Here is a 27,331-nt window from a genome sequence, read left to right on the forward strand (position 1 = left end):
TGTGCAGAATCACAGCTAAACACATGGAATAGGTACTTTATTTTTGCACTAACCAGAGCAGGCAGAGCAAACATTTGCACTGCGGCTCACCCAGATGGAGAGGCTGGTCCTTTTTTCTCCCCCCCCCCCCCCACTACTGAACTGAACAGCAGTATAGAGTTCCTAAAGGGTTATTTTCTACTAAAAATATTTATTGTATTTGAACATTTTGAATGCTTGCACTTTCTGATGTAATGTTGATGGTAACTTTGCAAACAATGTAAGCAGAAGCTATAATTAGCACCTTCTCTTCTGAGATGTGACAAATAGCGTTCAAATACATCACATAGATAAATCATAGCAATTAGGGGCTACACAATGTCCACAAGTGTTGTACAGCTTTCCCTCCAATCTCAGTGAAAAAACCCACTGCCAATCAGAGTGCTAACCCAAGTCTGAACTTGAGTGCAAGTCCTCGTCCATGTGTGTATGGACTCCTTAAGGACCTGGGAGAGCAGCTGGCTGTCTCTGGTGAGGCAATTAGGTACCTATGGTGGGAGTCTGCCCAGCGATTTGATTCCCATCTGGCTGGTTTAAAAGGATTCAGGATCAGGAATGAAAAGGAAGATTCAACCAGGGAACAGTTCTTTAAGAGAAGATTTCTCTCCTGAGAGGGACCAAGTGTTCCTGACTCATTATTTAAAGGGAAGCAGCGTGGTTTACTTTCACCGATGTTAATCGGCCAGTTTTCCCACTTCTTTGTTCTGGTCTGAAATAAGACATACTGGAGTTTTCAACTTGAGTTGCTGTGGCAGGAGATATGACAAACTGATAGTGCATGGATCATACACAGGACTGTAATTTGGCCTTCTCCGGAGAGTTTGAAACACTCCAAATTTTGTCAGTCATGATGCATTTATGTTGGCACTTTTATAACATATAATCTATGGATTTGCATTTGAGGTAACTTGCTTTCCTGGCCTATTGAACAGAAATTTTAATGTGCATCATGATATAAATTTTACAGTGTATTTTTATGTTCTTTTTGAGAAAATTCCTAAAAGCATCTGTGGATGCTTTTTCATTCCATTTTAGTGGATTCAAGCCTGATTACAAATTCTTTGTATCACTTGTATGTATGACCTTGTAGTTGTTATTCCATAAATATGCAGATCTAAAACCTATAAATATTAGAAGGATGTAATTTATTTTAAGTGGCAAGATTGGACATACTATTTCTGTTAGCTAATTCGATTTAAAAATTAATTGTGATTTTTAAATTGTGTCAAGGAGAGATATTAAATAAAATAATTTCTTTTTTGTATAAAATTTTATAAAGCAAGCTAGCTTATGTATCTCCCTTTGATACAGAAGCAAGTAATAACTTTAGATTTTGTACTCAGAATATGGGAATATTTTTTTCTTCCAAAAGATGATCTTGCAAAATCTGTTAAACAGAAGGATTTTTATTGTATGGTACCAGAAGATGCAATAGATAAAATGTAACCAATAGTGCAGCTGACTACGTGCAATTAATGAACAGTCTGCAAAAATCAAATTGAAAGAAATAAATCAGCATGTTTAGCAATGCATCTATGAAGCCGCAAGTCTGCCATCTGCTGCTCAGTGGTTTTGAGGCAGTCTGAGCTGCTCAGAGCTCCGTTATTGTTTAGTACTGTTAAAATACTGTTGTGCTTCTGAATATTTTTGTGTATAAGTGCACGTGACAATCATGTGATGAGCTATTAGAACTTCTGTCAGCATAATTAAGGCAAAATCTGTGAAAATAATATCTATGTTCTTTCTAGTCCTGGGTAGCAGGATTACTACAAACCCACAGTTAGTTTTTTCCAAAAAATTAAGCTACTGATTATCAGTCTTCCCCTTTGATCATTATTATTAGCAACCCTTTCTGACTAAAAATAACTTATGAGAAAATGCATTTTCCATCATGATGTCTAAAGCAGCCTCAGTTCCAAGCAGGCTATGCAGCCAACAGTTTCATGTTTACTTCAGTAAATACTGCTTTGGTGATTTTGGAAAAACAAGCTGTCTTGCAGTAGCTCAGGACTGCATAGAAGATATTCTTAGAAGGAATATCTGAGTCCTTCATAAAGTAATCACAGTATTAAATGCAGCATTTCAACATAAACATACAAAATGGGAGTATTTAAGTACAATATTATTTAAGTACAATATTATTTCAGATGGGGACAAAGCTATGTTTAGAACATTTTATAATTCGGTTTTCGTATGTTATGGTATAACCTGCAGGCAGCTAAAACAAACACACAGCCATTCGCTCACTCCTCCCCAGTGGGATGGGGGAGACAATTGAAAAGAAAAGAAAAATAGTAAAACTTGTGGGTTGAGATAAAAAAGTTTAATAGGACAGAAAAGGATGATGATGATGATAAGTGATGCACAGCACAACTGCTCACCAACCAGAGCCAATACTCAGCTCGTTCTGAGGCCAAACTGCTTCCCATCGCACCCCCAGTTATATACAGAGCATGACGTCATATGGTATGGAATATCCCTTTGACCAGTTTGGCTCAGCTGTCCTGGCCATGTCGCCTCCTAGCTTCTTGTGCATCCCCAGCTTCCTCGTTGGTAGGGAAGTATGAGAAGCTGAAAAGTCCTTGACTGCTTGGCAACAACTAAAAACATCAGTGTGTTATCAACATTATTCTCACCCTAAATCCAAAACACAGCACTACACCAGCTACTAGAAAGAAAAAGAACTTTGTCTCAGCCAGAATCAGGACAAAAATTCAAGTAAAAAATGTAAAAAGTTGGAGAGGAGGTAAGGGTAGGGGGAAAGTATTAAGAGAAAAAATGTAGAAATTGTAATACTTAGAAATTGTAGTATTAAAAATCATATTTTGCCTGAGAAGTACATCTGATTTTTTTCTTTATGTATATTGTTTCCTAATGAAATCAGTGTGTGATACCAAAATGCTACGCTTAACATTTTACTTGAATGGAAAACATTTTGCTATGAACTTTTCCTCTCTCAGTTCTGTTGTGCTGAATAAGCAGAGGCGGGGGTTTTCCTAGTCTATTTATAGCTTGTATGTAATAAATATGGCAACATCTGGCTGATCCCTTCACCATATACTAAAGCGTATGACCAGCTTTCAGTCTAAGAGCATCCTTTGCTGGAATAAAGGCTTATCTACAGCAGAAATATTCAGGAATAATAAATCTTAATGACAGTGTGAAATAGATATTTAAAATCATGTTTTCAAATTTACTGATAGAGAATTGAGGTTATCTCATTTATTATTAAAGATTTTTGTTGTAATTTTTTTATTATTTTAAAAGATGTTCTTACCCCCTAATGCCTGTGGTTTGCTTTTGAAATAAAATGACATTTTGTTTAGAACTTTTGTCAAACGTTTGCTCGCACTACATTTGAGGTACACATTTTTAAGGCAACAAAATTAATGCAACGATGGAATTTGACATAGTGAAGCTGTCAAAAGAAGTCTTAAATGGAAGTCTTACATAGTCTGAATACAATTTTTAAGTACATCCTCTGCAGGCATACACCAGGTGTGCTCAAATATGCAGTTAAACATTGAATGTGGGCAATGTGAATGTGAGCAAGGGAGATATATCAACGATATATGAAGTGTGCATAAATCTTTGGAGCTAAAACCTTGTTCTAACCTGCATTGAACAAACACTGCTGCTGGGTTTTGTTTTTAATTAGACAATTGTAAATTTGGGTAGATCTTCACAAAAGTGGCAAAAAGCACATGCTTGTCACAAAGGCCTAAATCAGATTCAAAATTCCTACACTAAAACTAAGGGCTACCAGAGTTCTTCATGTTAAAAAACTCTGAAATGTTATTGCCTAGCCTTGCAAAACAATGGGCTTTTCACAGCTCTTTTTTATGGAAATGGCTAATCTGTTTGACAGGCATCTTTTTCCACCCATCCTGTACCTCTCTGCCCTGCCTGCAAGACATCAGGTGTGAGCATATGCTTATTATGAAACATTCCAACCCAAACGGCTACAATCTAGTTGAGTTATGTGTATTCTATAGTTGGTGCTACAGATCAGTCTTACCGATTGCATTTTCTAAGAAATTGTTAGAGAAGAAAATGTAAACTGGATGAAATGCAGACACATATCCTGAATGCTGCTTAATCTATTTATTTGCAGGCTTGTGTTATAACAGAAATGTCTTTTTTCTTTTCTTCTTTTTTTTCTTTTTTTTTTTGTTTTGTTTTGTAGAGCAACTACATGGTGTTCATGGCAGAATTGTTCTGGTGGTTTGAAGTGGTGAAGCCATCATTTGTACAACCTCGTGTTGTTGTGCATCCCCAAGGTAATTTTATTAAGGATCGGGTTTAACATGCATGTTTTTAATATATGTGTGTACAGATTGCTATTGTGTTCACAAATACAGCAAATATTTTATTTAACAGGATTTGGTGGTGTACAGCCCCCTTAAAGAAGGAGCAAAGTACTTTTTCCTCATGTTAATCTTCATCTCCTCTCATAAATCATAATTAGATCTTGTTGTCTATTACCAAAAACTCATTTAAATTGTTGTGGTATAATCACTTGCGAATTTTCCTGACCTAAACCAGCCTAGAATCCATTTATGCCCATGCAGGGATTACAAATGTAATAAGGAGCCAAGAACAGAATTTAGCCTGAAGAGCTTGTATTGCTGAGAAGATACCAAGAGAAAGGAACATAGATCTGGGGAAAGTGGACAAATAGGTACAAAATGCAATTTTACAGTTAACTGGGTGCAAAGGCACAGTCTTCCATCAGTAAATTCTGAAATTTAAAAATCCACCTCTCAGGTAGATCTTGAGATCTGTTGATGAGTATAGAGTCATGGTAACTTAACATTCATATGGTAGTGCTCTGATTGTCTCTCCAAGAGCTAGGATGAGATTTTCATTGTGTGGCTTTTTTTTCCATTTATATACTTCATAGCACATACAAATCTGGTATTGCTAACTAATGTAGGATATGGCCAAAATACTATTTTCTAGCGGAAAAGTCAGTCTAAGGGTTTGGGGAAAAAAAATTTTTTCAGAAAAATTTCTTCCAGAAGAAGAATATTTTTGCTAAAAAGATTGCTTGCTTTTAGTTTTGTGGCTCTTTTTCAGATATTTTTTTAATGTATTATTTAACCCGTTGCCTTTTGTAGTCATTTTTGTCATGCTCCATTCCCTTAATTAGTGCCAATTTGGGAACTTCGGAGGAGGTAAAGCTGAAAGGAAGTGACTGGGTTTTAATTTAAATAATGGAACCAATGAAAATTCTTTAAAACTTTGGAAATCATAACTTCAGATTATTTCAGACAGCATTTCTATAGTGGATTTTAACCAAATACTAAACTAAATAACTTGCGCTTTCTTCTTCCTGGCAGGTGAACCTGCAAAAGATGCAGCTTCTGCTCACAGCTTGAATGTTAACAGAAGAAATTATATGGATGGCCCATCTGGTTCTGACTTTGTAGCCAGGTAATGTCAGAGAATCGCTGGTATTGTTTCACAATCTTCTCCTTTCTACTAAAAATCAAACACAGTTTTTTTATTTAGTTTTGTTGCCTTTTTGCAATGCTCCAGGATTTTCCAGAATTCACAGTAAATTTTCAAAAAATGGTAAAGAAGGTGAACTAAGATAACAGCAAGAAAACCACTGAGTTTTAGTTTGGTCTGATTATGTTACTTAAGTACCATGAAGGTCAAATAGGTAAAAATAAATACTTCTGTGATGAACTTCCCAACTCGTGAGCATCAAGAATGGCGAGCTAACTGCTTTATTAAATATGTTTTGCAATATTTATATTTTTATAAACATATGTGAAACATTATTTTTAGTATTACTGTTACAGTAATACTGGAAGCAATATAAAAACATCCTGTTTCCCTTGTGGTCTCTAGCTGATTATGCATTTGATAAGAGGCAGAAATTGCACATCAGGCCTTCTTTTTAATCTTTCTTTTTAACAGAGTAAAGAAAGCCTTCCAGTGATCTGATCTGAACATAGTGGGTGAGGGGTGGCACTGCATTACATTTATAATTTGGGGGCAAAGATTTATTGATTGCATCTGAACTGACACAGAGGAGAAGGATAAAGTTAGCATATTAATTGGATATTCAGTAAATTGTTAGTTGCCAACCCAGCTAATGCTGTTCAGCCTTTTCTGTTGTTTTTGAATGGGGTTTTTGGTAGAGGGGGTGTTTGGTTGGGTTTGAGGTTTGGTTGGTTTGGGGTTTTTCTAGCATTTAGGAATCTATGCTGACTTTAATCAGGGAGTAGTATTTCTTACTATCATTAAATGCTGTGATTCCAAATCCTTTTCCTGTGTGTATTGGAAGTGTTTCCCTTGCAGACAACAAAGTTATTTTAGTGTAAACTGAGCATGTAAGCCCAGGAGAACAAGAAACAGTAGTTTTGAACGTATCTTTTGGAACAGGAGTTCCCAAGGCCATTTGCACCTTGCAAAGCCACTGCAAGCAGTCCAACAAAGGGCTTGTAACTATGACTGTCCTACAGAACAGAGAAAGGTTTGCAGTAAAAATCACTCTTCGTACATGGTTTCCAAACTGATGTCCCCCTTTTAGAGCCCTTCACGAACAAAACTTCAGTGACTTCTCTTTTAAGAAGTTCTATAAAGATAGTAAATCATATGTCAGTTACACTTAAAACCAAATCAAACTAAAGAAGCACAGAGTTCTGTGCCACACTTGTGCTGTAGTGATCACCATGGAGAAGGTTTTCTTTAAATGTAAAGAAAGTTAGTAGAGGAATACTGGACAACACCACAAGAGAAGTCTATCTAGAGCCTTGGCTATGTTAAAGAATCCCCACAGCTGAAGCCACTAACCACGCGTCTATCCTGCCCTGACAAATTCTGTCAGTAACATAGTATTTTCATCCAAATAAATCTACCTTTTCTCTAAATGTGTACATTTTGTCTGTGCGGATGGTTTTGACCTCTAAACTGAAGAGGACTGATTGGACATTTTGCAGTAAGCATCTGAGTTCAATTCATAAGTACTTACAAATTTAACTATTAAGTCCCTAAGTTGTCACCAACGTATTTTGTAATATTTCTCACGTTTCCTGAGACGTGTTAAAAAGACATAGTAAAAATCATTATGAACCCCTTAGGGTGGTGGATTGTGTATTGTAGTAGCTCATCACAACACTGTTTTAGTGTCTTTACAAGTGATGGATATGGTTTTGTGTTGGAGTATTATGAGAGCAATCCATGAGTAATAGAGACATACATCTTTCCTCATAAAACAGTGTACATCATCCAACATGATGATACTTCCCTGCATTGCAGGGCAAAGGAGGGGCCTAAGAAGTTAGCGCAGAAGTTAGCACAGACGGTAGGAATCTAACACAGAGGCTGCAGGTCCCCTGGCAGAACAGATCTGACTGCAGGATGTCGTGGTCCTGGCCTTTCTCCTTCTCCCAGCTGCACGTTCTTGCCCCCTTGAGTGTTTGACATTGTTCATTTCAGCTTACAAAGACAGAAAAACCTAACCCAGTTGGAAAAAGTGTATGTTTTTTCTGCTGGTGTAGCTTGTTGAAATGACTCAGAGGATCAGATGGAAAGCCAGATCCAGTGCAGAGGAGGGAGTGGGACTGTGGCGGCGAGCAGTTATGATGTCTGAGGTTGCCATGGAATCACAGTCATGGTGCCAAAATCAGTGTTTTCTTCAGGGAAAATGAAGTGCATAGATTTTCTTTGTGGTAGCAAATTTTCACAGGCTGCTGGACGAAATTTTGAATGCATGTTTTTCTTTTAAGATAACTTACAAACATTATATGTATGATTTTAAAATTTTCACAGAAATCTCAAATGCCATTTAAAACAGATAAGTTGTGTAGCTAATGTGTAATCTTATTAACACAAAAAAATCAGGAATTTATGAGGACCTATTTTGAGTAATTTAAAATATATACTTACAGAAGATGCTTTTGTAGATTTTAAACAACAATATTTTTCTTAAATTGATGTGACTATCCCTCCACAAATATTATTTAGAAACATTTCTAGAGCATACTGTATATAAACTATAAAAGCACTAAACAAATATTTCAAAAATGACTGATTGAAAAAAGGGGAGTTTGGGAGTGTGCTCTTCAGCTCCATGAACAAAATTCCAAACATGAAAGGATTTAATCCAGCATGTTTTTGAAGTCTGGCTTCTTTAGAAGTGTTTTACATACAAACGCATGTATCTTTATGCATGTGTCTTTGTTCTGATCCTGAAGAAGCACTTTGATCAAAACATTGAATTATGTTAATCCTATTCTGGATTACCACAGCTAGTCTATTACAGACTTAAAAATAAAAAAAAAAAACAAAAAACAAAAAAACAAAAACAAAACAAAAATCTGTTGTAAGTAGAAACAGAGGAAATCTTTGTAATTACTGTTTTAGCAGTGAATATATTTCTTGTCTTGGTAAAGTCAAGTCTATCACAAAATCTCCTTTATCCACTTCTAGTGTAGATTGCAGTCCAGACACAAAGCAGAAGCTTCAGACTAAGCAACTGAAAAGAGAGATGCATGAAAAGTATGTGATATTAGCTGCAGTCACTCAGCTTTGAGGCCAGTAGGAACTGCCTCATTTTGTTCATCTTTGGGGTTTTTGCTAAAATCAAACCTAAAAATGAGAACCTTCTAATAATGACATTTACATGAAATAAATCAGGTAACAAGTTAACAAAAAATAACACCGCTCTGTGGCCACTTGTGTAGGAGAAATACCTTTTTGCCTTTTTGTGTCTGTCTGCATTAGGTCCAGTTAAAGGTAATACAGAGTTCTCTTTTTAGTTAATAAATTAGTATTTCAAGAAAATAATTGCACCTCACTTTGCTCACTGTCACAAAAAATAAATCTGGTTTTGTGTTGGCCCAGGACATGAAGTCTGGTTGCCCTTTTGTTATATGGCTTTTGATGTATGTCTTATAAGTTACTGCCTCTTACTTTGTAGATTGGAGAGTCCAACTTATACACCATCTCGCCAATTGCATACACCCCAGCAGCCTTATTCATCTGTTTCAGGTAACAATTTACAAATGGGTGGAAGAGGCAATGAGTAAATTGCTATCATGCTTATATTTATTCAAACATTATTTATGCAGATACTACTGGGAGAGCTTTACATGCAAGGCTAATGAATGAGTTTGGTAATTTATAAAATACACAAATGGGAAGTTTGAGTTTGTACCTCTTACATTGTGTGTATTTTTTTAATCTGACTTCTGTTTTGATTATGTGAAATACAGCTTTCAACAAGTATTTGTAGTATATTTTAGTATTATTTGTAGTATATTTTACTCAATAGTAAATTGTTTGAGGGATGAGTGGTATAATATATATTCAGGATGAAATCAACTCAGTTGCTCTACTTGTATTTGTAATATAAACCCACTATTTTTGCCATTGCAGTGTTCTAAGTAATAAAGCAAACTAATTTGTTAAAGCAACAGAAGGTGATGTTAAAATAATTTTTCATAGCAGTTACCTTGGGTTCTATTTTAATTTCACTTAGGAGTCATCAGAAGATCCACATCGATGTCTTATGTAGATGGGTATGTAGGGACATGGCCCAAAGAAAAAAGGTAAGTAGTTCTACCATACGAGTTGGTTAAAAAATTATTATGTGTTGGTCATAAATAGTAATAAATGCTCCGTTGTAGTTTGGATTTTAAGAATCCTGTAGTAAGAGTCCTTGTAAGTGACTTGCAAAAGTAGAAAGAGAGAACTATATTGTGGATTAAGAACTCAGTGATAGGAAACAAACTTCAGAAACAAATCATCTATTTTTACATTGAAATGAAGTATATTTGAGATGTTTGAATTCTTGACATTAAATATGTTCACATTTACTCACGCAGTCAACTAACAGTGGTAAGACTCACATGGCTAATGAGCTCAGTAGTATTTAAACTTGCATTATTTTGTGGATAGTAAGAACAATCAGGCTGAATGTTTTGTCTTTCAGTTAGACTGGTCATAAACTCTTAATCTGTAGGGTGTAAACTAAAGTTAAAATGGTAAGAGTTATAGTGGTGGGTTATTCGGTAAGTGTAAATTGTGAGTCTTTTCACATCTTCCTTCTGACCTACTATGGCAATTCCTATATTCCTAAAGTGCCCTGAATTTATTCTGAAGTAATAAAAAGCATTGGCTATCTCTAAAGAAAATGTTGTTATATTCTATTTTATTGTGCATTTTTTATTTATTGTATTTGCATATGAAGTTAGGCAAAATACAGTACGCGTAACAGTGCCTCTAAAATTACAATCTTAAAATAGTTTTAAAACCAAACGTGAATATTTCATTATTATTAATCAAGAGTTGCTCAGTTATTTCCTTTATTCTAATCTCTATTAGGTCATCATTACATGGAGTTTCATTTGACATTTCTTTTGACAAAGAAAAAAGCATTCCAGTAACTGCTCCAAACAGAGGAATTACTAGATCTGTGAGCAATGAAGGCCTTACACTAAACAGCAACCGCATGCCAAAACATATTAGAAAAAATCTGTCCTTCAAACCAGTAAATGGAGAAGATGAAAATCAAGATATTGAAGAGGAAAAGGACATGATAGGTCCTAAAGACACAAAGGCCAATCAGTCTCTTAACACAAATCAAAAAAATGCCAATGAGAGCAGCTGCTACCGGTTTCCAAATGGAGCTCTGCAAAACAGGGCAGTTCTGGATGATTTTGGCAATCAGATTGAGACACCAAGCATTGAAGAGGCTTTGCAGATAATTCATGACACTGAAAAATCTCCCAGAGTTATCCAGCCAGACCAAATTACAAATGGGTTCTTTCTTCACAATCAGGAAATGAGCATCTTGAATTCAAACATTAAACCAAATCAGTCTACCCCTGATATAATTACAGACACAAAAGGTGCTCTAAGTCCTGTGACTGACAATACAGAAGTAGATACCGGAATACATGTCCCTTCAGAAGATATTCCAGAGACAATGGATGAGGATTCTTCTTTGAGAGATTATACTGTAAGCATGGACTCTGACATGGAAGAACCATCTAAATTTCTCCAAGAGTATGACATGCGAGCTAGCAATCACAGAGATCAATTAAGTCCCTGTCCCAGCTCAGTAAGTACTAAATCACAGGCAGGCAGCAGTGCTTCTTCAAGTTCGGGGGTTAAAATGACTAGCTTTGCAGAGCAGAAATTCAGGAAGTTGAATCACACAGATAGTAGAAGCAGTGGAAGCAGTTCTCAGAAAACCACACCAGAAGGTTCTGAGCTGAACATCCCTCATGTGGTTGCTTGGACTCATATTCCCGAGGAGGCATCTGTTCCTCAAGGAAGAGACACTACACAGTTACTGGCTTCCGAAATGGTACATCTTAGGATGAAGCTAGAGGAAAAGAGGCGAGCCATTGAAGCACAGAAGAAGAAAGTTGAAGCTGCATTCACAAAGCAGCGGCAGAAGATGGGAAGAACAGCATTTCTTAATGTTGTGAAAAAGAAAGGTGATGGAGTGTCACCTCTCCGAGAAGAAGCAGCGGGAGCTGAGGATGAGAAGGTATTCACTGACAGTAGTCGGTTGAAAGAAAAAGAAACTCAAAAATCAGATGAACAAACTAGTAAGAGTTCAGAATTAATAAAAGAAAATCCTGAAAATTCTCATAGCAAATGGTTAAAATCTCCTGCTACTCCTATGGATTCTGAAAAGCAATGGAATTTAGCAAGCCCCTCAGAAGAAAATTTTAATGAAGGAGATATCTTAGAATATACAAAATCAATTGAAAAACTAAATTCTTCCCTGCACTTTCTGCAACAAGAAATGCAACGTCTGTCCCTTCAACAGGAGATGTTGATGCAGATGAGAGAGCAACAGGCTTGGGTTATTTCTCCTCCTCAGCCTTCTCCTCAGAAGCAGATTCGGGACTTTAAGTCTTCATCAAGGCAAATGGGAACTCCATCTCCTGTTGCACCTTTCTCACAGGAATCTCCTCGCTCTACACATCAATCTCCACAGTCTTCCAACAGGAAGAATGCCTCTTTTCACATTAAAATGCAAAGGACTCCTAGGCCAAATGAACTGAAAATAACACCTCTAAATCGTACCTTGACTGCCCCCAGGTCTGTGGATAGTCTTCCCCGTTTGAGGAGATTTTCTCCAAGTCAGGTTCCTATTCAGACTAGATCGTTTGTTTGCTTTGGAGATGATGGTGAACATATAGGTGAACCTCAGTTAAGGGGAAATCTTTTGAAAGAAGTCAAGCCTACGGAAGAGGTACCAAAAGACGAAGGACCAAAATTGCTGAAACAGTGTGAACCGAAGTTGGATGAAAAGGAGATTAAGCCTATTGAATCTAATGTTTCGGAAGTATTATCTCAGCCTATCACAGAAACTGTCTGCCTCACCCCAAATGAGGATCAGCTAAGCCAACCAATTTTACCAACTCCCAAAACAGCTAGCTTAATTGAAGTTTCCCTGTCAGATTTGAAGCCACCAGAAAAAACTGAAGTATCTGTTGAAAAATATGAAGGTGAGAGTGATAGAGAACAATTTGAGGATGACCAGAAAGTGTGTTGTGGATTCTTTTTTAAGGTAAGAGAACTAGTGGATGTGTATGTCTGCCATTAACCTTCCTTTGAAAGGGAACTTAATTCAGATACAGATTTCAGTGATGACTTGCCATTGAAGTCAAAGCAGATAGTTCTGCAACTCTAAATGTACAAGCCTACCTTTTGCACCTGATGATTGATTTGGCATCATAAGAGCGGTGAGATTCTACTATACTGCAGTTTTGAGCATGCCAGAGTACCCCTTTACATTCACAGTTGTGGAAGAGAGCTTGCAGGTTTTGGTGAGGAATGCATGCTGGAATGTAGACTTATTTTTAACGTAAGCTTTGGTGACCTTAATTAAACATGCTCATGTCTCACCTTCACTTCCCCATCCCTAAACTAAAAGTTTTTGAAGTACAAAACAGCCTGCATTTTTAAAAATGTTGAATGTCTCTGAGTTGCACTTGGGAGAGCCTTTTTCCATCTCTTGGCTGGCTAAGGAAGTATAGTCTTTTGAGACTCCCTTTTGAAGTTGGTATTTGGGAGCACTCCCTGTTGTCTTATTAAAGAGTTATATTCAGACAGGCTTTTAACTATAATGCACATTGTAGGAGAGTGGTCTAGACACTGAAAGCCATCAAGATTTTGAATTTCCATCTTGGAATACCCCAAAATCTTGTATTGCATATCTGAGATGCACCTTGCTTGTCTGGAAGCGTTCCTCAGTTCTAACAAAACACATGGCTTGATCAGCAAAGTTACTTTTATATGCTGCATAGTTACTGCTTTTTATGATAAATTACCTTCATCTCCATACATGTAGAATCTTCTGAAGCTGAATACAGAAGTTTATGCAGTGTGGGATCTGACTCTAAACTAAAATATTTCACTTTCTTATATCAGTGTTGAATTTTATTTGACTTAGGAAGGAAAAACTCCTTTATGAAAGTTTTAGTAGTCTTAAGAAAAATCTTTTAAAATAAACTTACTTCAAATACTGCAAAAGTATGTTAGGATATTTCAACACAGTGTACAGAATTAAGTGTCTAATGACTTGGCAAAATCAGTTGCTGAATTCAGAAATTTTAATATTTTTGGGTCCTTTTCCTTCAAATACTGTTGCTGCTAGGATGATCAAAAGGCAGAAAATGATATGGCAATGAAACGAGCAGCATTATTGGAGAAGCGTTTGAGAAGGGAAAGAGAGACTCTGCTTCGAAAGCAGCAGCTGGAAGCAGAACTAGAACATAAGAAGGAAGAGACAAGGTAAAACTACATGTCCTGATCCCAATGATCAGTAACAGTGAACGTAAAAATGTCTAGTTTAGTTAAAAGTGTAACTTCCATGTCAAAGAATTGGTATCATAATATCCAAGATATTTAATCCAGAGCCAGATGTGCTGAGGAGCCCAGCTGAAGACACATGCCAGCTGGTCCTGCAAAATCAGCCAGTGGCATCAGTCTGTAGCTCAGACTCAACATATGAGCCCTGCTGGCATGAGGGAAGCTCCTCAGAGTACTACCCTGCCCTGCACTTTATATTCTGAGGGAGAACACATCACTTTGGGCCTCTTTCTGCACAAATGCGCAATGCTCGCTCGGTTACAGCAGTCAAGCTAATAAATGTGGGTTTGATTTTACTAGTAACGGTATCCCAAAAAGTTTAAACCGTCTGAAAGTTGTAAAAAAAGCAAGTTCCTCTTACTGATGTCTGAGAACTCTAGAAGTTCCACAAGTCTGATGCCTGTGTTGTCCTCACCGTGCTAGCTAAAACTGTTAATTTGGAAAGTTTCTATTGTTGAATTTATTTGGTCGTTTTTTAGACGCAAAACAGAAGAAGAACGTCAGAAGAAGGAGGATGAACGAGCACGGCGAGAATTTATTAAGCAGGAATATATGAGAAGGAAACAACTAAAGCTTATGGAAGAAATGGATACTGTCATAAAGCCACGTTCCCTCTCAATCAAACAAAAAAAGCCACGTCCAAAATCTATTCATAGAGATCATATTGAATCACCTAAGACACCAATCAAAGGTCCACCAGGTAACAAATGTTCATGTGGAAAAAGAGTCTGTTCATGCTAAAACACCAGCTTGTTTTTTGATACTAACAAGCACATGCATTTATTAGTGTCTTGTGCTAAATTGAAGCTGCACGTGACCAAACTGGAAAGCAAAATTTGCCAATTGAAATAAAAAGATGAATGTTACTTACCTGCTATGCATGCATGCATATATCATGAAACAAAAAGGCTAACTGTATGCAAACCCAGTGGGACCACCAACATGTGTTGCAAGTCATACACACCCATGTATTCTTCACTAATCTCTTCTTGCACCTGTAGAGCTAAGAATGAATAAAAGTTGGGAGATAAGAGATTGATAAATAAAATGGTGATTATAAGGTAAGAGTACTTAAACTCCTGCTTAATACAGACAAAAATTAAAATTAAAAAGTTACTTATATATTTCATGTTTTTTTCTATTTTGCTCACTTACCTGCTGCAGGTATAGTTATGAACATAGCAACACTAATCATGTGGAACAATTTATTCTTTTAGATATCACATAAGTGCAGTAATGATTGGAAGAAGTATTGCCAACTTACAGTTAGAAAAAGTAACCAGACTGCTCAGTGATCCTTTTTGTTACAGCATCGTATAGCCTTGTTATTCTGCTGCATTTTCTCTAGCTGCTTCCCTCCATCTTCCAGTGTAAGTTAAAGTATTCCCTTAACACCTTCCAAGAATCCCTCCCAAGCTCTCCATTAAGCCTCTTAAGCTCTCTTTCATGAGGACTTATTAACTTTGATTGCATTCTTTGATTTGCATAGTGCCAATATTCCCATGTCTGTGCTTCACGTTAACGCTTAGTCTGAGACCATCCCAGGTGGCTGCAAATGGCTGGGTGTCAGCAAACGTTTAGATGAAGTGCACCACATATGCATGCAGGTATATCATGTATGGGTGTAAGAGTCTCGCATATAAAAGCTCTTACCGACTTTCTGATGCTGGTGTTGGGTCTAATGAACAGACTCTACTACTTGCATAGGTTTATAAGCCTTAACTTTGTTTTTATCCAGGTTCACAGCTTTATCGTGTTTTTTCAGTATCTAGTCTTTCATTGGCATCGCTGAATACAGGGGACAATGAGAGTGTGCAGTCAGGCAAGAGAACACCAAGGTAAAGCTAAAATAACCGTTTGATTTAATAAAATTTGATAATCAGCTATGTAAAACTAGCATGAATTTTAAAGAGGTCATGTATATATTGTGTACTCCAAGAACAGGTATGTTTTCCTGATTTGAGACTGTGATAGTTTCCAGTGTCAGGCATTAGGGAACCAAGCCATGATCATTTGTTTCACAAATTTTACCAAGTAAACCAGTTGGGCAACTGTAAATGAGGTCAAAACAAAATGCTATTCACGCAGCCTCTTTAATTCACCTGCTTGCATTTAAATCTCAACTTGTGGATATTTTACTAAACCTGTATGCTACGTGCAGCTACATAGCTTCTTTTCTTTTTTTCACATAGAAGCTTCTTTTCTGATTTTTTTCCCCTGAGCAGTCGTACAGGGAAGTATTAAGTGTTCACTAGGACTTCAGCCTCTTCCAGACACCAGAATTGATTTTGCATTAAAAATGACCTGAAAATGAAATAAAAAGAGATAAAAATAACAGAAAATTATTAATTTTATATGCAGAATCTATACTGTAATTCAGAGGAAAATTTTTATTTCTATGTAACCACTTAATAATATTCAGAGGAATAGCTGGGGGTTTTTTATAGAAAAGAAATAGGAAAGAAAGGCAAACTAGGAACAGCGGGTTGATAATGAGTACTACATGTTACGATATCATATGTCATGTTTTCATGGCCCCTATGCATCACTCATCAACTCGGACATGCCTGCAGCTGGTTTCAGTTGACTTTTCCATTTTCTTGATGTCTTGAGAACTGAATTTCTGGTTCTTACATAAGAAAATTTCATAAAATGATCCAAGTATCCTAACATTTCTTGTCATCCCTTAAAAATGATCAGTTTTAATTGAGAAGGGGATTTCTTCTAGCTTTATTAGCTGTTAGAAAAGGCTTGATGTTGCTTATCTACACAGACTTTCCAGATGACCCCTGTCTACGTAGTTTTAGTTGTACAGTGCTGTACTATGCTTGTAATGAACAGTACATCTTTCTCTGGCTTTGGATTTGATTTAGGGAGTTGAGACTTTTAAAATATGATAAAATTCAGTACAAATTATTGAAAGTAACAGAGTTGAAAGAATTTTCAATCTTTCCAGACCCATACTTTCACCTTTTCCTTGCATCAGAACTGTCTTTTGATGATCACATTGAGTGAACTTCAGTGATACCTTTGAGGTCTCCTTCATGCAGGTGCTAATCACAAAAGGCATAGGATGTATTATAAATTGTATTTTCATCTATTGCTGATTTTACTGGAAGTTAGTGTGCAGATAAATGTTACTATAATACCACTTTTTTTCCTTATTCTTTGCTAGTAGCGCCTTTCTTCTCACTTAGAAAAGCTTTCATTCCAAGCTGAAAATTTGGCTTTTCCAGTAGCCACAATCACAGAAGCTTTAAATACCTTGTAATAATTTAAGAAAACATTACAATCTTGCTTAGATCTTTAAATGCAAAACTTTTCACATTTGAATGCAGACACAGTTTGAAGAATTACTGCTTGTGAAAACAAAAAATAGAAAGAAAATTGTTTTGTTGTCTTAAATAGAGCAGTTCTCACTGCCAATTGTTGTAATGATAAGTATGAATGAAGTACGTTTTTACTTCACATTCATCATTCTACCGAGAACTGGTTTGTTCGCTACATGAGGTAACATTGTTTTGCTAGTACCAATGTAAAAGTAACCCAAACTCCCACTTAGTAATAATATTCCACAGCTTAGAATATCTATTAGGTTTCTGTGCCTCAGATGTAGCCCAAAAATTTACTAACATACACTTCACCTAAATACCAACTTGATACAGAACATGAACTCGGTTATCCGTTAATTTCTTCTATAAATATTGTGCATTTAGGCTCATAGTCTACAATTCAAATCATTGTGTTCTACATTAATAGAGTTTGTCTTCCTTTCATATTAGAAGGCTTCTCTGCCGAACATTGTAAATGCTTTTTTAATAGATTTTAAAATTTATATTTAGGTCTGAGTCTGTGGAAGGATTCTTATCTCCAAGTCGCTGTGGTAGTCGGAATGGAGAAAAAGACTGGGAAAACGCATCTACAACTTCTTCAGTCGCTTCTGCTACAGAATACACAGGTCAGTGACAACAATATTCAGAAAAGTACCTGGCTATTAGTGGTTCTATGCATGAAAAGTTTTGAATTATCTTTATTTGGTTTCCTAAAACTTGATTGAGGATGCTTTCATAGAAATGTTACTTTCACGTCCTTTAAAATAGATGGTAATAATAAATTAAAAAATTAAAAATTTTAAAATTTTAAATCCAAAATTAAAGTACTGACACAGTAGCATTTGTGATAACCAGAATAAACAGTGCACTTCAGTAGTCTGTCTAGCAAGGCAAGAAGAGTTGAAATTTAAGTTCAATTTAGAATGGAATGAATGAATGTGAATTTAAATATTCTGCACCTTTTGTTTCCAAACAGATCTCTTGTTTATTAAAAGCTTTACAATCTGACTTCTAATTCTTTATTATATTATGAATCAAATAATAATGTTATCTTCATCCCTTTTCTCCAAATTACAGCACATGACGTTGCAAAGACCGTGCATTATCAGGATTATAAAAGCTCCATTTTTGCCCACCTAATGTCATTTTGTTTGGTAAAGAGTAAAATAATGTCAGGTATTTTCAATAAACTTTTAGGGAGATCAGGTTTGATTGATGGGCCTGCATACTTCTGTCTGTGCTGGCAAATGTTTGCTTTTAAAATAATCTTATCTCCTTTCCACTGAAACGACTACAGTCTGGAAAGGCAAAGTGTTCATTCTGAAAATGAGAAAGTACCTGTTTTTAAACCACGAAACTTCAGTCAGTTTGTGTCAGTTTGTGCCACATGCATGTCAAATGAAATTACAGGAGGGATAGCGATACTTTGCCTGGCTGGTCTTGCTGAGTTTTCTCATGAAGACCCATAGTGCTGAAGATCATGTTTTAATGATTATTATGTGGAGGTTATTTTTAAATGAAGGAATGTACAGTTCATAAGAATTGAGCAGAAGGCTTTTTTCACATGTTTTAATATCTTCATTCTGTCAGTCAGACTCCATACAGCTTTTTAGTGTTGATTCTAGGCTTTTTTCCCCAAAGCATAGACAAACTGAGATTTAATCTTAAGTTTAATTGGTAATTGCTTCTATATTATGTTCCTTTCTGAGACTCACAATCGGTACTTACATGTTGGTTTTTTCAAATAGTCTTGATACAAGTACGCGTATATTTCAGAAGTTAAAACAGAAGAAATTTCTCCTTCAACCAGATGAATCAAGTCTTTTTACAGACAGAATAACCTGACAAGTGTCAGGTCACATCTTTTATCTCTGGTTTTGGGTAAAACTTGTCTGGAATTCCAAGGTAGACAGGCTATAGTTACTCTTAAGTGCTGCATCAGCTTTGTTGTTTTACCTTTCACCCTTGAAATTACAGGTGTAGATGAAGAAAAAGAAAGAACTTGCTTCCTCCTGGACGACTGAAATTTTAGTTAGAAAATGCAAAACATTTTGTTGTTCATAGAAAAGGTCCTCTGAGAGAAAATGTATTTGTGAGGACTGCCAACAATAATGATTTAATAATGAAAGACACATTTGTAAGCACGCTCAATAACAGCTGAAAAAATGACATTTTACTTGTTTGTGAAATTTGTGGTCTCTAGCCTAATTCTATTTTATTCCTGGATTTGTATTTTTATGCATGCAAAAGATCCATACTGAAAGTGATTCACAGCATTTAAACTCTTTGTTGGCTTATTGACTTAGCTGATTTGTCATTCCTCCTCCATAGGACCAAAGCTCTTCAAAGAACCCAGTGCTAAATCCAACAAGTATATAATTCAGAATGCGCTGGCACATTGCTGCTTGGCTGGAAAAGTAAATGAAGGTCAAAAGAAAAAGATACTGGAGGTAAGGGTATTTTTCCCCTAAAAGCATAAACACCTAAGTCAAACCACAGTCAGGCATTAGGAAAACACTCAAGTATTTATATCAAAAGTATCAAAAGGAATCTTCTGAGGTTATGCCAGCCAGCTTTTAGGGAAAGGCTTGAGGAACTTCTGTGACTTGCTTCCTGTGCAGACAGAAAGGTTCTCTAGTACTGTAGAAACAATAGCTGTTGCATCGTACATGCAGCACAGGAAGCTGAACTGTTAGTTAATAGCTACTGCTTGTTTAATGTGGGAACGTCAATATGTAGACTTTTATAATTTGCTCACAAACTTGTTTTCCCTAACGTGAAAAATATCCATCTTATACATGGGACCGTTAGAACTAAAGCACAGCTCTCTGATGAACAGAAAGAACTGAAATCCATCCCTTGTAGGCTTTTCTCCAGTTTCCAAGCAGTAGGGCAAATTCAGGACTTTCTACCACAGAGCGGTGCCTTCCAGCCTTTTCTCCTATGCTCATATAAACCTTTCTGAAGATGTACAAATGTTATAAGGGTGAGAACTCAGGGACCAGTGTGTTTCCATGCAAAAGGAATAACACAGAGTCTGAGGGTTGAGAGTAATGGGACTGTTCCTTTTACCAACTGTGACAAATTTGATAGATTAAAAAGATCAAAGAACACAGGTACTTGGAATCTAGATCTAATTCCTTTTCCAGAATAAATTTCATGAAAGTATTTATTGCCCTTTCTTCTCGTCGTAATTCTTCTGCATTCACGTTTAGATGCTGCCTTCTCTATCTTTGCAGCTACTTTTTGGAAATAACAAGTGAGAAACTGAGACAGCCTCTTTCAGTTCAAGTAACTGGGAGCATAACAACCCCCAGAAATCCCAGGAAAGAACAGCTGTAAAAAGGTTGTGCTTAACTCTAGGCTGTGGCATATGTCACTTGGTAGAAGCTGTACATGTTCAGGGCACATGTCCTGTAGAAGTTGTGTTGGGTGGAATAGGAATCTGAACATTTCAGCTAATAAAGAACCTTTGCTTAGTACACTTCAACCAACATTATGGTTTGACCAAATTTGAAGGGATTTAGGGATGACTGAAAACCCATTTTAGCACTGGAGGATCTTTCTGGCACATCTGGACATACCTACATTTCCTGTACCTAGACTTGCAACTATTAGATCTGCTTGATGAAATGGATCAAAGACTTTTTATTTGGTCAACAGAAAATTTGTTAGGATATCTCCTCGTGAGGTACAACTAAACAAGTATAGCTGAAATTGTCTAAATAAATAAGGTTTTGCTTGAGAAAGATAGCTACCTTATTAAAATTCAGATAGGTGAAGCTTAGCAAATTTTGGTGATTGACAATAAGGTCTTTTAGTGGACAGAGTTAGACATAAGTTTCAGCTCTTGTAGAAAACAAATTCAAAATCACAATCCAATAACTTTCAATGTTATTTGCAACTACAATGCAAAATTCATATTGTAAATCTTTTTCTTTCTTTCTTTTAAAGGAAATGGAAAAATCCGATGCCAATAATTTCTTAATCTTGTTCCGGGATTCAGGCTGCCAGTTCAGATCTCTGTATACATACTGCCCTGATACTGAAGAAATCAATAAATTAACAGGAATAGGTCCCAAATCTATCACAAAGAAAATGATAGAGGGACTGTATAAGTACAACTCTGACAGGAAGCAATTTAGCCACATACCTGCTAAAACTTTGTCTGCCAGTGTTGATGCAATTACCATTCACAGCCATTTGTGGCAAACCAAGAGACCAGTAACTCCTAAGAAACTTTTACCCACCAAGGCATAGTAGATGGCAAAAAAAATTGCTTCAGAGAATTATGATAAACTTGCACTTCATCTTTACTGCCTATAGGAAATAGATTTCTAGTTGCCAGCGAAGACTCTTAGAACTTAAAACTGGACACCAAGTTCTATTATCATGTCCAACTGGAATGTAAACACAGTGTTTAGGAGTGCAGAAGATTATTGCTTAGGTGAATAACTATGAGTGATTATGGAAATGTTTGACTTGTGTGGAGATTTGTATGTGCTAATACAATATATAGAGTATATTTGCTCTGTATTTTGATTAGATACACTGAAGCACTGAATGTTCCTCTTTAGTGACTCAAACTACATTTTTTTACATCTGTTGCCTTATATGTTTGTATTTGTGCTTGTCCTGAAATATTTTTTCTTTCACTAAAGAAATACTTCTTAATGTTCTCAATACCATTGAACTTTGCATACTGACTTACAGTAAAGACTAAATGATCAGTTGTATGTCACCGAAGAACAGCTGAATGGGTCTGTTCTGCCAGATCCTTATTGTGTGCTGTAACAAAATCAAGATTGATTCCCCTGAGTATTTATAATTCTTTTTCAATTAAATAATACTGACTTGCTTATAGACTAAACAGTAAAGGAAAAACCTTTGAACTGCTTGAAGTTTCCTTCAAATGAATTATTTAACAACTCAGGGTATAGCTAGGTGATGCAATTATTCCCGTTTCAGTAAGCTACCACCTGAGATGTAATGACTGACCATGTGCACGTTCATACCACCATTAAAACGCAAAGCAAAAAGATTCAGTAGACCTCTAGAACAGTTTAAGCAAATGTGCATTATTTTGCATTGTTCCACATGAAGAGCGAGCACATGGTCAGGTACTGCTTCTCCAAGGAAGGAATAGGCACTTGTGAAACATTCAGAACTAGATCCCTGATGTTTGCCTGACAGAACACTACAAATGTTCAGAAGAATCACAGAATTCACTAAGTCACAGATCTTTCAGAAGTCGTGTATCTAATTCCCATTGATTTTAAGATCCAGGCCACTGTCAGTTCTTCCTGCCTTCAGATCTGCCAGCTCAGACTTAAATCCATTTTCCAGGGAATAGACATCTGATAAGCATTTTCAGTGTGTCTTAGTAAATTGGTTTTTTGACACGATTTAACAGATGATGTCTTGTGACACTTAGCGAGTTTAAATACATATGGCAAAAAAGCCTAAATGACATTTCAATAAATTTATAGTATGACCATTTACAAAACCAAACTTTAGGCATATTTCAGTATTATTTATAAAGGGCTGCATTTTATTTCAAAACAGTGTTTGATTATTTTATAGATCACTATTCCATTTCAGTGTTTGTTTCTCTTATAATTTGCTTTTAACATAGCACTGTTCTGACAAAAAAAGAAACTACAAACTTGAAGCCTCCCCTAAATCTGTGGCTATTTTGATAATGTACACCAGAGGATTTGTTGGGGGAAAAAATCTCATTCTCAGGAAAAGACTTGAATGATTTGTGATTCTGTTCTGTTTCAGTGTTGTGACAACTACATTAACATAAGACAGTATTGTGCTATAAGTATGTAGTCCATTCTGTTTCATGGGGAGACTAAAACTCTGTTCATATTTCTCTCATTAAACTGCTTTGAGAGAAACTATGCCTCACTACTATGATGTGCTCATTGACTTACATAAAAGATGCACAGGAATGAGATGTCATGAAGCAGTTTAGAACAGTACTTTTTTTAAATTATTATAAGGCCTTAGGCATCAATGCATCTGGGTTATAAACATTTTCTCAAAAATGCTGTCAATTTTACTGTAATTTATGTTCTTATATTTATGTATATTTGTTAAAACTGTAAAAAAAGAAAAAACACTTTAAAATACATGTTTAATATGTATGTGGCTCAAAACTATTTGTGGTTAGCTGATTCCTACTGTTTGCATGTATATCACCAGGATATGTAACTCTTATATTTCAAGTGTATACATATTGTGTATATAGGATATAAATAATATTAAAAAAAGGGGAAAGAGGGTTTGCGCATTCTGCCTGTTAGACAGTTCCTACAACTACTGTGGTAGGAACATCTTGAATAACAATATGAAGCTGTGTATAATATACAGTGATTCAAGAAACCAGGAGGTTGGAATTATCTGATACACATACGGTGAATAACTTCAGAAGAAGTTTTATCATGGGAGGCTTTTTATTTCTAAAATCTGTACTATGATTTAACTGAAGATTTGCAACACCATAAAGACACATGCATCAATCTAATCAAAGTGAGCTTAAATACATGACAGGAATTCTTGGAGTAATTTTAAATATATCTGAATGTATTATGAAATTTACATTTGTCAGCAGGTTACAGATTTGTGCAATGTCTAAAAGTAGAATGTGAATAATGCAGTTGAAAATGTCATTGCTCGCAGTATAAAGTTTTACTTAACACAGGAAAAGTAAAGCTAGATACGCTTTTCCTTTTTAAGCCTGCAAATTTTCTAATTACAGTGGATCTTTGGTTGGGATCATGTTTAAAAAAAGAAGAAAAAAAAAAAAAAAAAAAAGGAAGCTTTCCATAAAGGCCAGTATTTATCACTGACCTTTTCAGAACACACTGGTGCTTTCATCAGGGGTATTATTATTATTGTTGCTACAACTGAATTGCCAAACTCTCGTCTTAGTTTTTGGAGCAAAATTTCATATTCTAACAGTCATAATAGCTACTGAATTTTTTTTTTTTTTAATGTTAGTATGACTGTTAGTTTTTATTATTTGGCTGTTTAAAGCCAAATTCAGCTATTTAATTATGATTTAATGGGCACTGTTGAAAAAATGTACAGTGTATTGTGTGCTTACTTGTCCACTTCTATGGAGCATAGCTTCCATATTTTTTCAAATGCTGTGCTGTAAAATATTGTCATTGCTACTTACGTGGTACAGTGTAGATTTTCCTTTCATTTAAATAAAAGCATGGCACCAAAAGTACATTTTTTTGTTTTCTTGCTTACATCTAAATATAAACTGAAACTGTAAAAAGTTCCATTAATCACAGAATCACAGAAACAATTGGGTTGGAAGGGACCTTTAAAGATCATCCAGTCCAACCCCCCTGCCGTGGGCAGGGACAAATCTTTAAATCTTGTTTCTTCTATTTCAGCAACATAGAAATTGTAGAAATATACACCATTTTTTTTTCCTCCTTTTGTTCCCCCTTGTTTGTCTCACTGTCACGTATAATTTAGCTTTCTGACGTTATCAGAGGGAGGCTATTGAAGAATTAGACTTCTCATTTCATTCTTGAGGACAACATGGTGTTACCCTGTTCGCTTCTGAAGCAAGTTTCACAACTGCAAGTCAACTGATAAGCTCCTGTACTCCGGTTACCTTCCATCGTCCCAAAACCACAGAAACTTACTGGTTGGTGTAATAGGGCTGCTTGAGAAGGGAAGGTTTTCAAGATCAACTGAAGTCTTATCTTCATCAAGACAGCTAATAAAGAAATGACTTCTAGTGAAATAACTAGTACTTGTTAGTTGTGCAATCTTGAACAGAAATAGTGTCCAAAAAATAAGGTGTCTCTTCCAGATCTGTAAATTAGCAATTTTTTCCAGTCCAAATCACGCCCTTCTTGGGGTTTTGCGTTGTCCTGCTGGGTTGCAGAGCAAGAGCAAGGACTTGCTGAAAGGGGACATGACATCACTGCCCTGCCAACAGGCAGGCTGAATTGTCGGGTAACAACTCACACAGAGAATCTCTAAGTTTCAGAGCTATCCAAAGGGCAGCTTCAAGAATATAGGAAATCTGATTGCAGAGCTTTTAGTACTGAATCGAAAACGAATGTGGATGAAAATTAATAACCTTCCCTCCTCCCCCCCAAAACTGTTTATTTTTCAGCCAGCTCAATCAGTTCCCTGTACGGCATCACAAACAGGGTGACACAAGCAAGGAATTATGTTGGAACACAAAACCCAGTTGCACCCAATAAAGCTATTTTTTCAGTGGCAAAAATTTTTTGCAGCTCAAAATTTTCATCTAAAACCAGCCTTTGTACAGACAAGCTTTACAGCAGGCTTCATGTTCTCTATCCTTCAGCAAATAACACCATACTTGAGAAACTGCAGATCATGTCCTGGTTAATTTGACAGGGTATGACTGTACTGTGTGTCTGAATTTGTACAGAATTTGTCAATCAAAATTTGCAGAGATCTGGTATCACTAACTGCAGAATAATCATCTCTGTTACACTTGGAACCTAAGCTTTCGGATCAATCACGCACAAAGGTGATGTAAAAAATAGCTTTGTTTCTCAAATCCAGCCATACTGATGCAGCGTAGATGTCAGATTTCTTTTTTCCAACAACTTCATAATTAAATACAGACACAGCTTTGTAAGGGCTAAACCTTTAACTACTTCTATATCTTTTCAAATAGCAAATTAGCATTTCTTTGCTGCCTTGTTACTAATTTAATGAGCTGAATAAGCAGTTTGAAGAATTGTGGCTATAAAGATCTATCTTAACAGCCACAGCCCTTTACATCTGCTTTTACATTTTCTAATTAATTAAAAAAATTAATTAAAACCAACAACAAAAAAAACCAAACCACACAAATCATCTTATTCCAGGTCTAGATGGCAGCAAAATCAGTATTTTTAACACGTACAGAATCTTTGTTCATTCATAAGCAATTTTTTTTTAAAAGCAAACTATTCCATTTAGGAAAAAAGATGTGAAGCGTGTTTGTGTCTGCATACATACAAATGCACACATACCTTCAGACTTGCTTGCTTACATGCAGGTGTAAAAAGAAGTGCACTTTATTTAGACAACCACAACAAACACTTAAATATGGTAGGGAAGTTACTCTAGCTTATTTCCTTCTAGCAAGAAAGAAAAGCAGCTGCCTTGTCTGTTTTACACTCAGAACTACTGGTCTTCCTAACAGGCAGGGAAGCAATATATAATGTATACATCTAAGCTCAGTACAAACTCTCTGGGAGATGGGAGTTCCTTAACACCAGGCTTTTTATCAAATTTCTGAATTTGGGGATAACAGTCATGGACATTAGACAGAACTGCCTCTGATCAGAAAATAACACGTGCCAATAACAACTAGGATTTCAAGAAAGGACAGAAAAAGTAGAAAAGAGTTAAAAGCATTCCACTGAAAAATGTTATTTAAAACTTTATTCAGACTCTTATTCAACATTACAAATAACTGGATGTATAAAATAGGAGTAATTCATTATCCATTGACAAATTTATTAAGCAAGATACTGAAAGAATTTTTTCCACATAAGATGTGTTTAAGTTTTCAGTTAATGGAATGTGAACTTTATGGAGACATACAAAGTAATATATAGGCATTTTTATGTCGCTGTTAATCTGTTAGTGGAGCTTTGCAGAAAGACTAAAAGCTACTATGCAGCTTTCCATCAGGGCAGCTCTGTCTTATCCTTTCTACATGATCACTGATCTAAATGTCTGCATTATGAGACCTGGCAAGGACCCACAAGCCTGCAATTATTTAAATTACCCGATGCCAGATTAATCTTTGGCTCAGTATTTTTCTTGTTTAAGCTACCTGAAACTGGAGCTATGATGCTGACGTAAACAATTCTCCTATGGATTATGCAAGAATTTTTCTGAATCGTCACCCCGAAGTTCTGGAAATCCTTTCCTGAAATGAGTGAAAACTGTTTCCAGAAGTAAAATTTTAAACAGAATTTTTTTTGCAACTTTTTACAAGATCATGTAAACATAATAAAAAGTGTAAAGGATTGAATGGCTCTGTTATAATGACTAAAAATCAGAGGATTGGCCCATTTTTTATGGCAACAATACAAAGATGC

At 36.0% G+C, this 27,331-nt stretch overlaps 1 protein-coding gene across 5 annotated transcripts in view; it reads left to right on the forward strand.

Annotated features, from left to right (window-relative positions):
- The window catches only part of CAMSAP2 (calmodulin regulated spectrin associated protein family member 2), an 89,190-nt gene extending 63,314 nt beyond the window's left edge, over positions 1-25,876 (forward strand). For 2 of the 5 annotated variants that reach the window (XM_054833526.1, XM_054833528.1), the window contains 11 exons: positions 4,226-4,319; positions 5,382-5,475; positions 8,975-9,045; positions 9,536-9,605; positions 10,381-12,586; positions 13,676-13,812; positions 14,370-14,590; positions 15,629-15,728; positions 17,733-17,848; positions 19,554-19,672; positions 21,177-25,875. In XM_054833526.1, coding sequence (XP_054689501.1) covers positions 4,226-4,319; positions 5,382-5,475; positions 8,975-9,045; positions 9,536-9,605; positions 10,381-12,586; positions 13,676-13,812; positions 14,370-14,590; positions 15,629-15,728; positions 17,733-17,848; positions 19,554-19,672; positions 21,177-21,482 — 3,534 coding nt within the window. In that variant the 3' untranslated portion in view covers positions 21,483-25,875. Of the gene's footprint in view, positions 1-4,225; positions 4,320-5,381; positions 5,476-8,974; positions 9,046-9,535; positions 9,606-10,380; positions 12,587-13,675; positions 13,813-14,369; positions 14,591-15,628; positions 15,729-17,732; positions 17,849-19,553; positions 19,673-21,176 lie in introns of all 5 variants that reach the window. The other 3 variants (XM_054833527.1, XM_054833530.1, XM_054833529.1) reach the window with 2 other exon arrangements.
- The last annotated feature ends 1,455 nt before the right edge of the window (positions 25,877-27,331 follow it).

Source organism: Grus americana, chromosome 8, assembly GCF_028858705.1.
Source record: "Grus americana isolate bGruAme1 chromosome 8, bGruAme1.mat, whole genome shotgun sequence".
In the NCBI taxonomy this organism is placed as follows: domain Eukaryota; kingdom Metazoa; phylum Chordata; class Aves; order Gruiformes; family Gruidae; genus Grus; species Grus americana.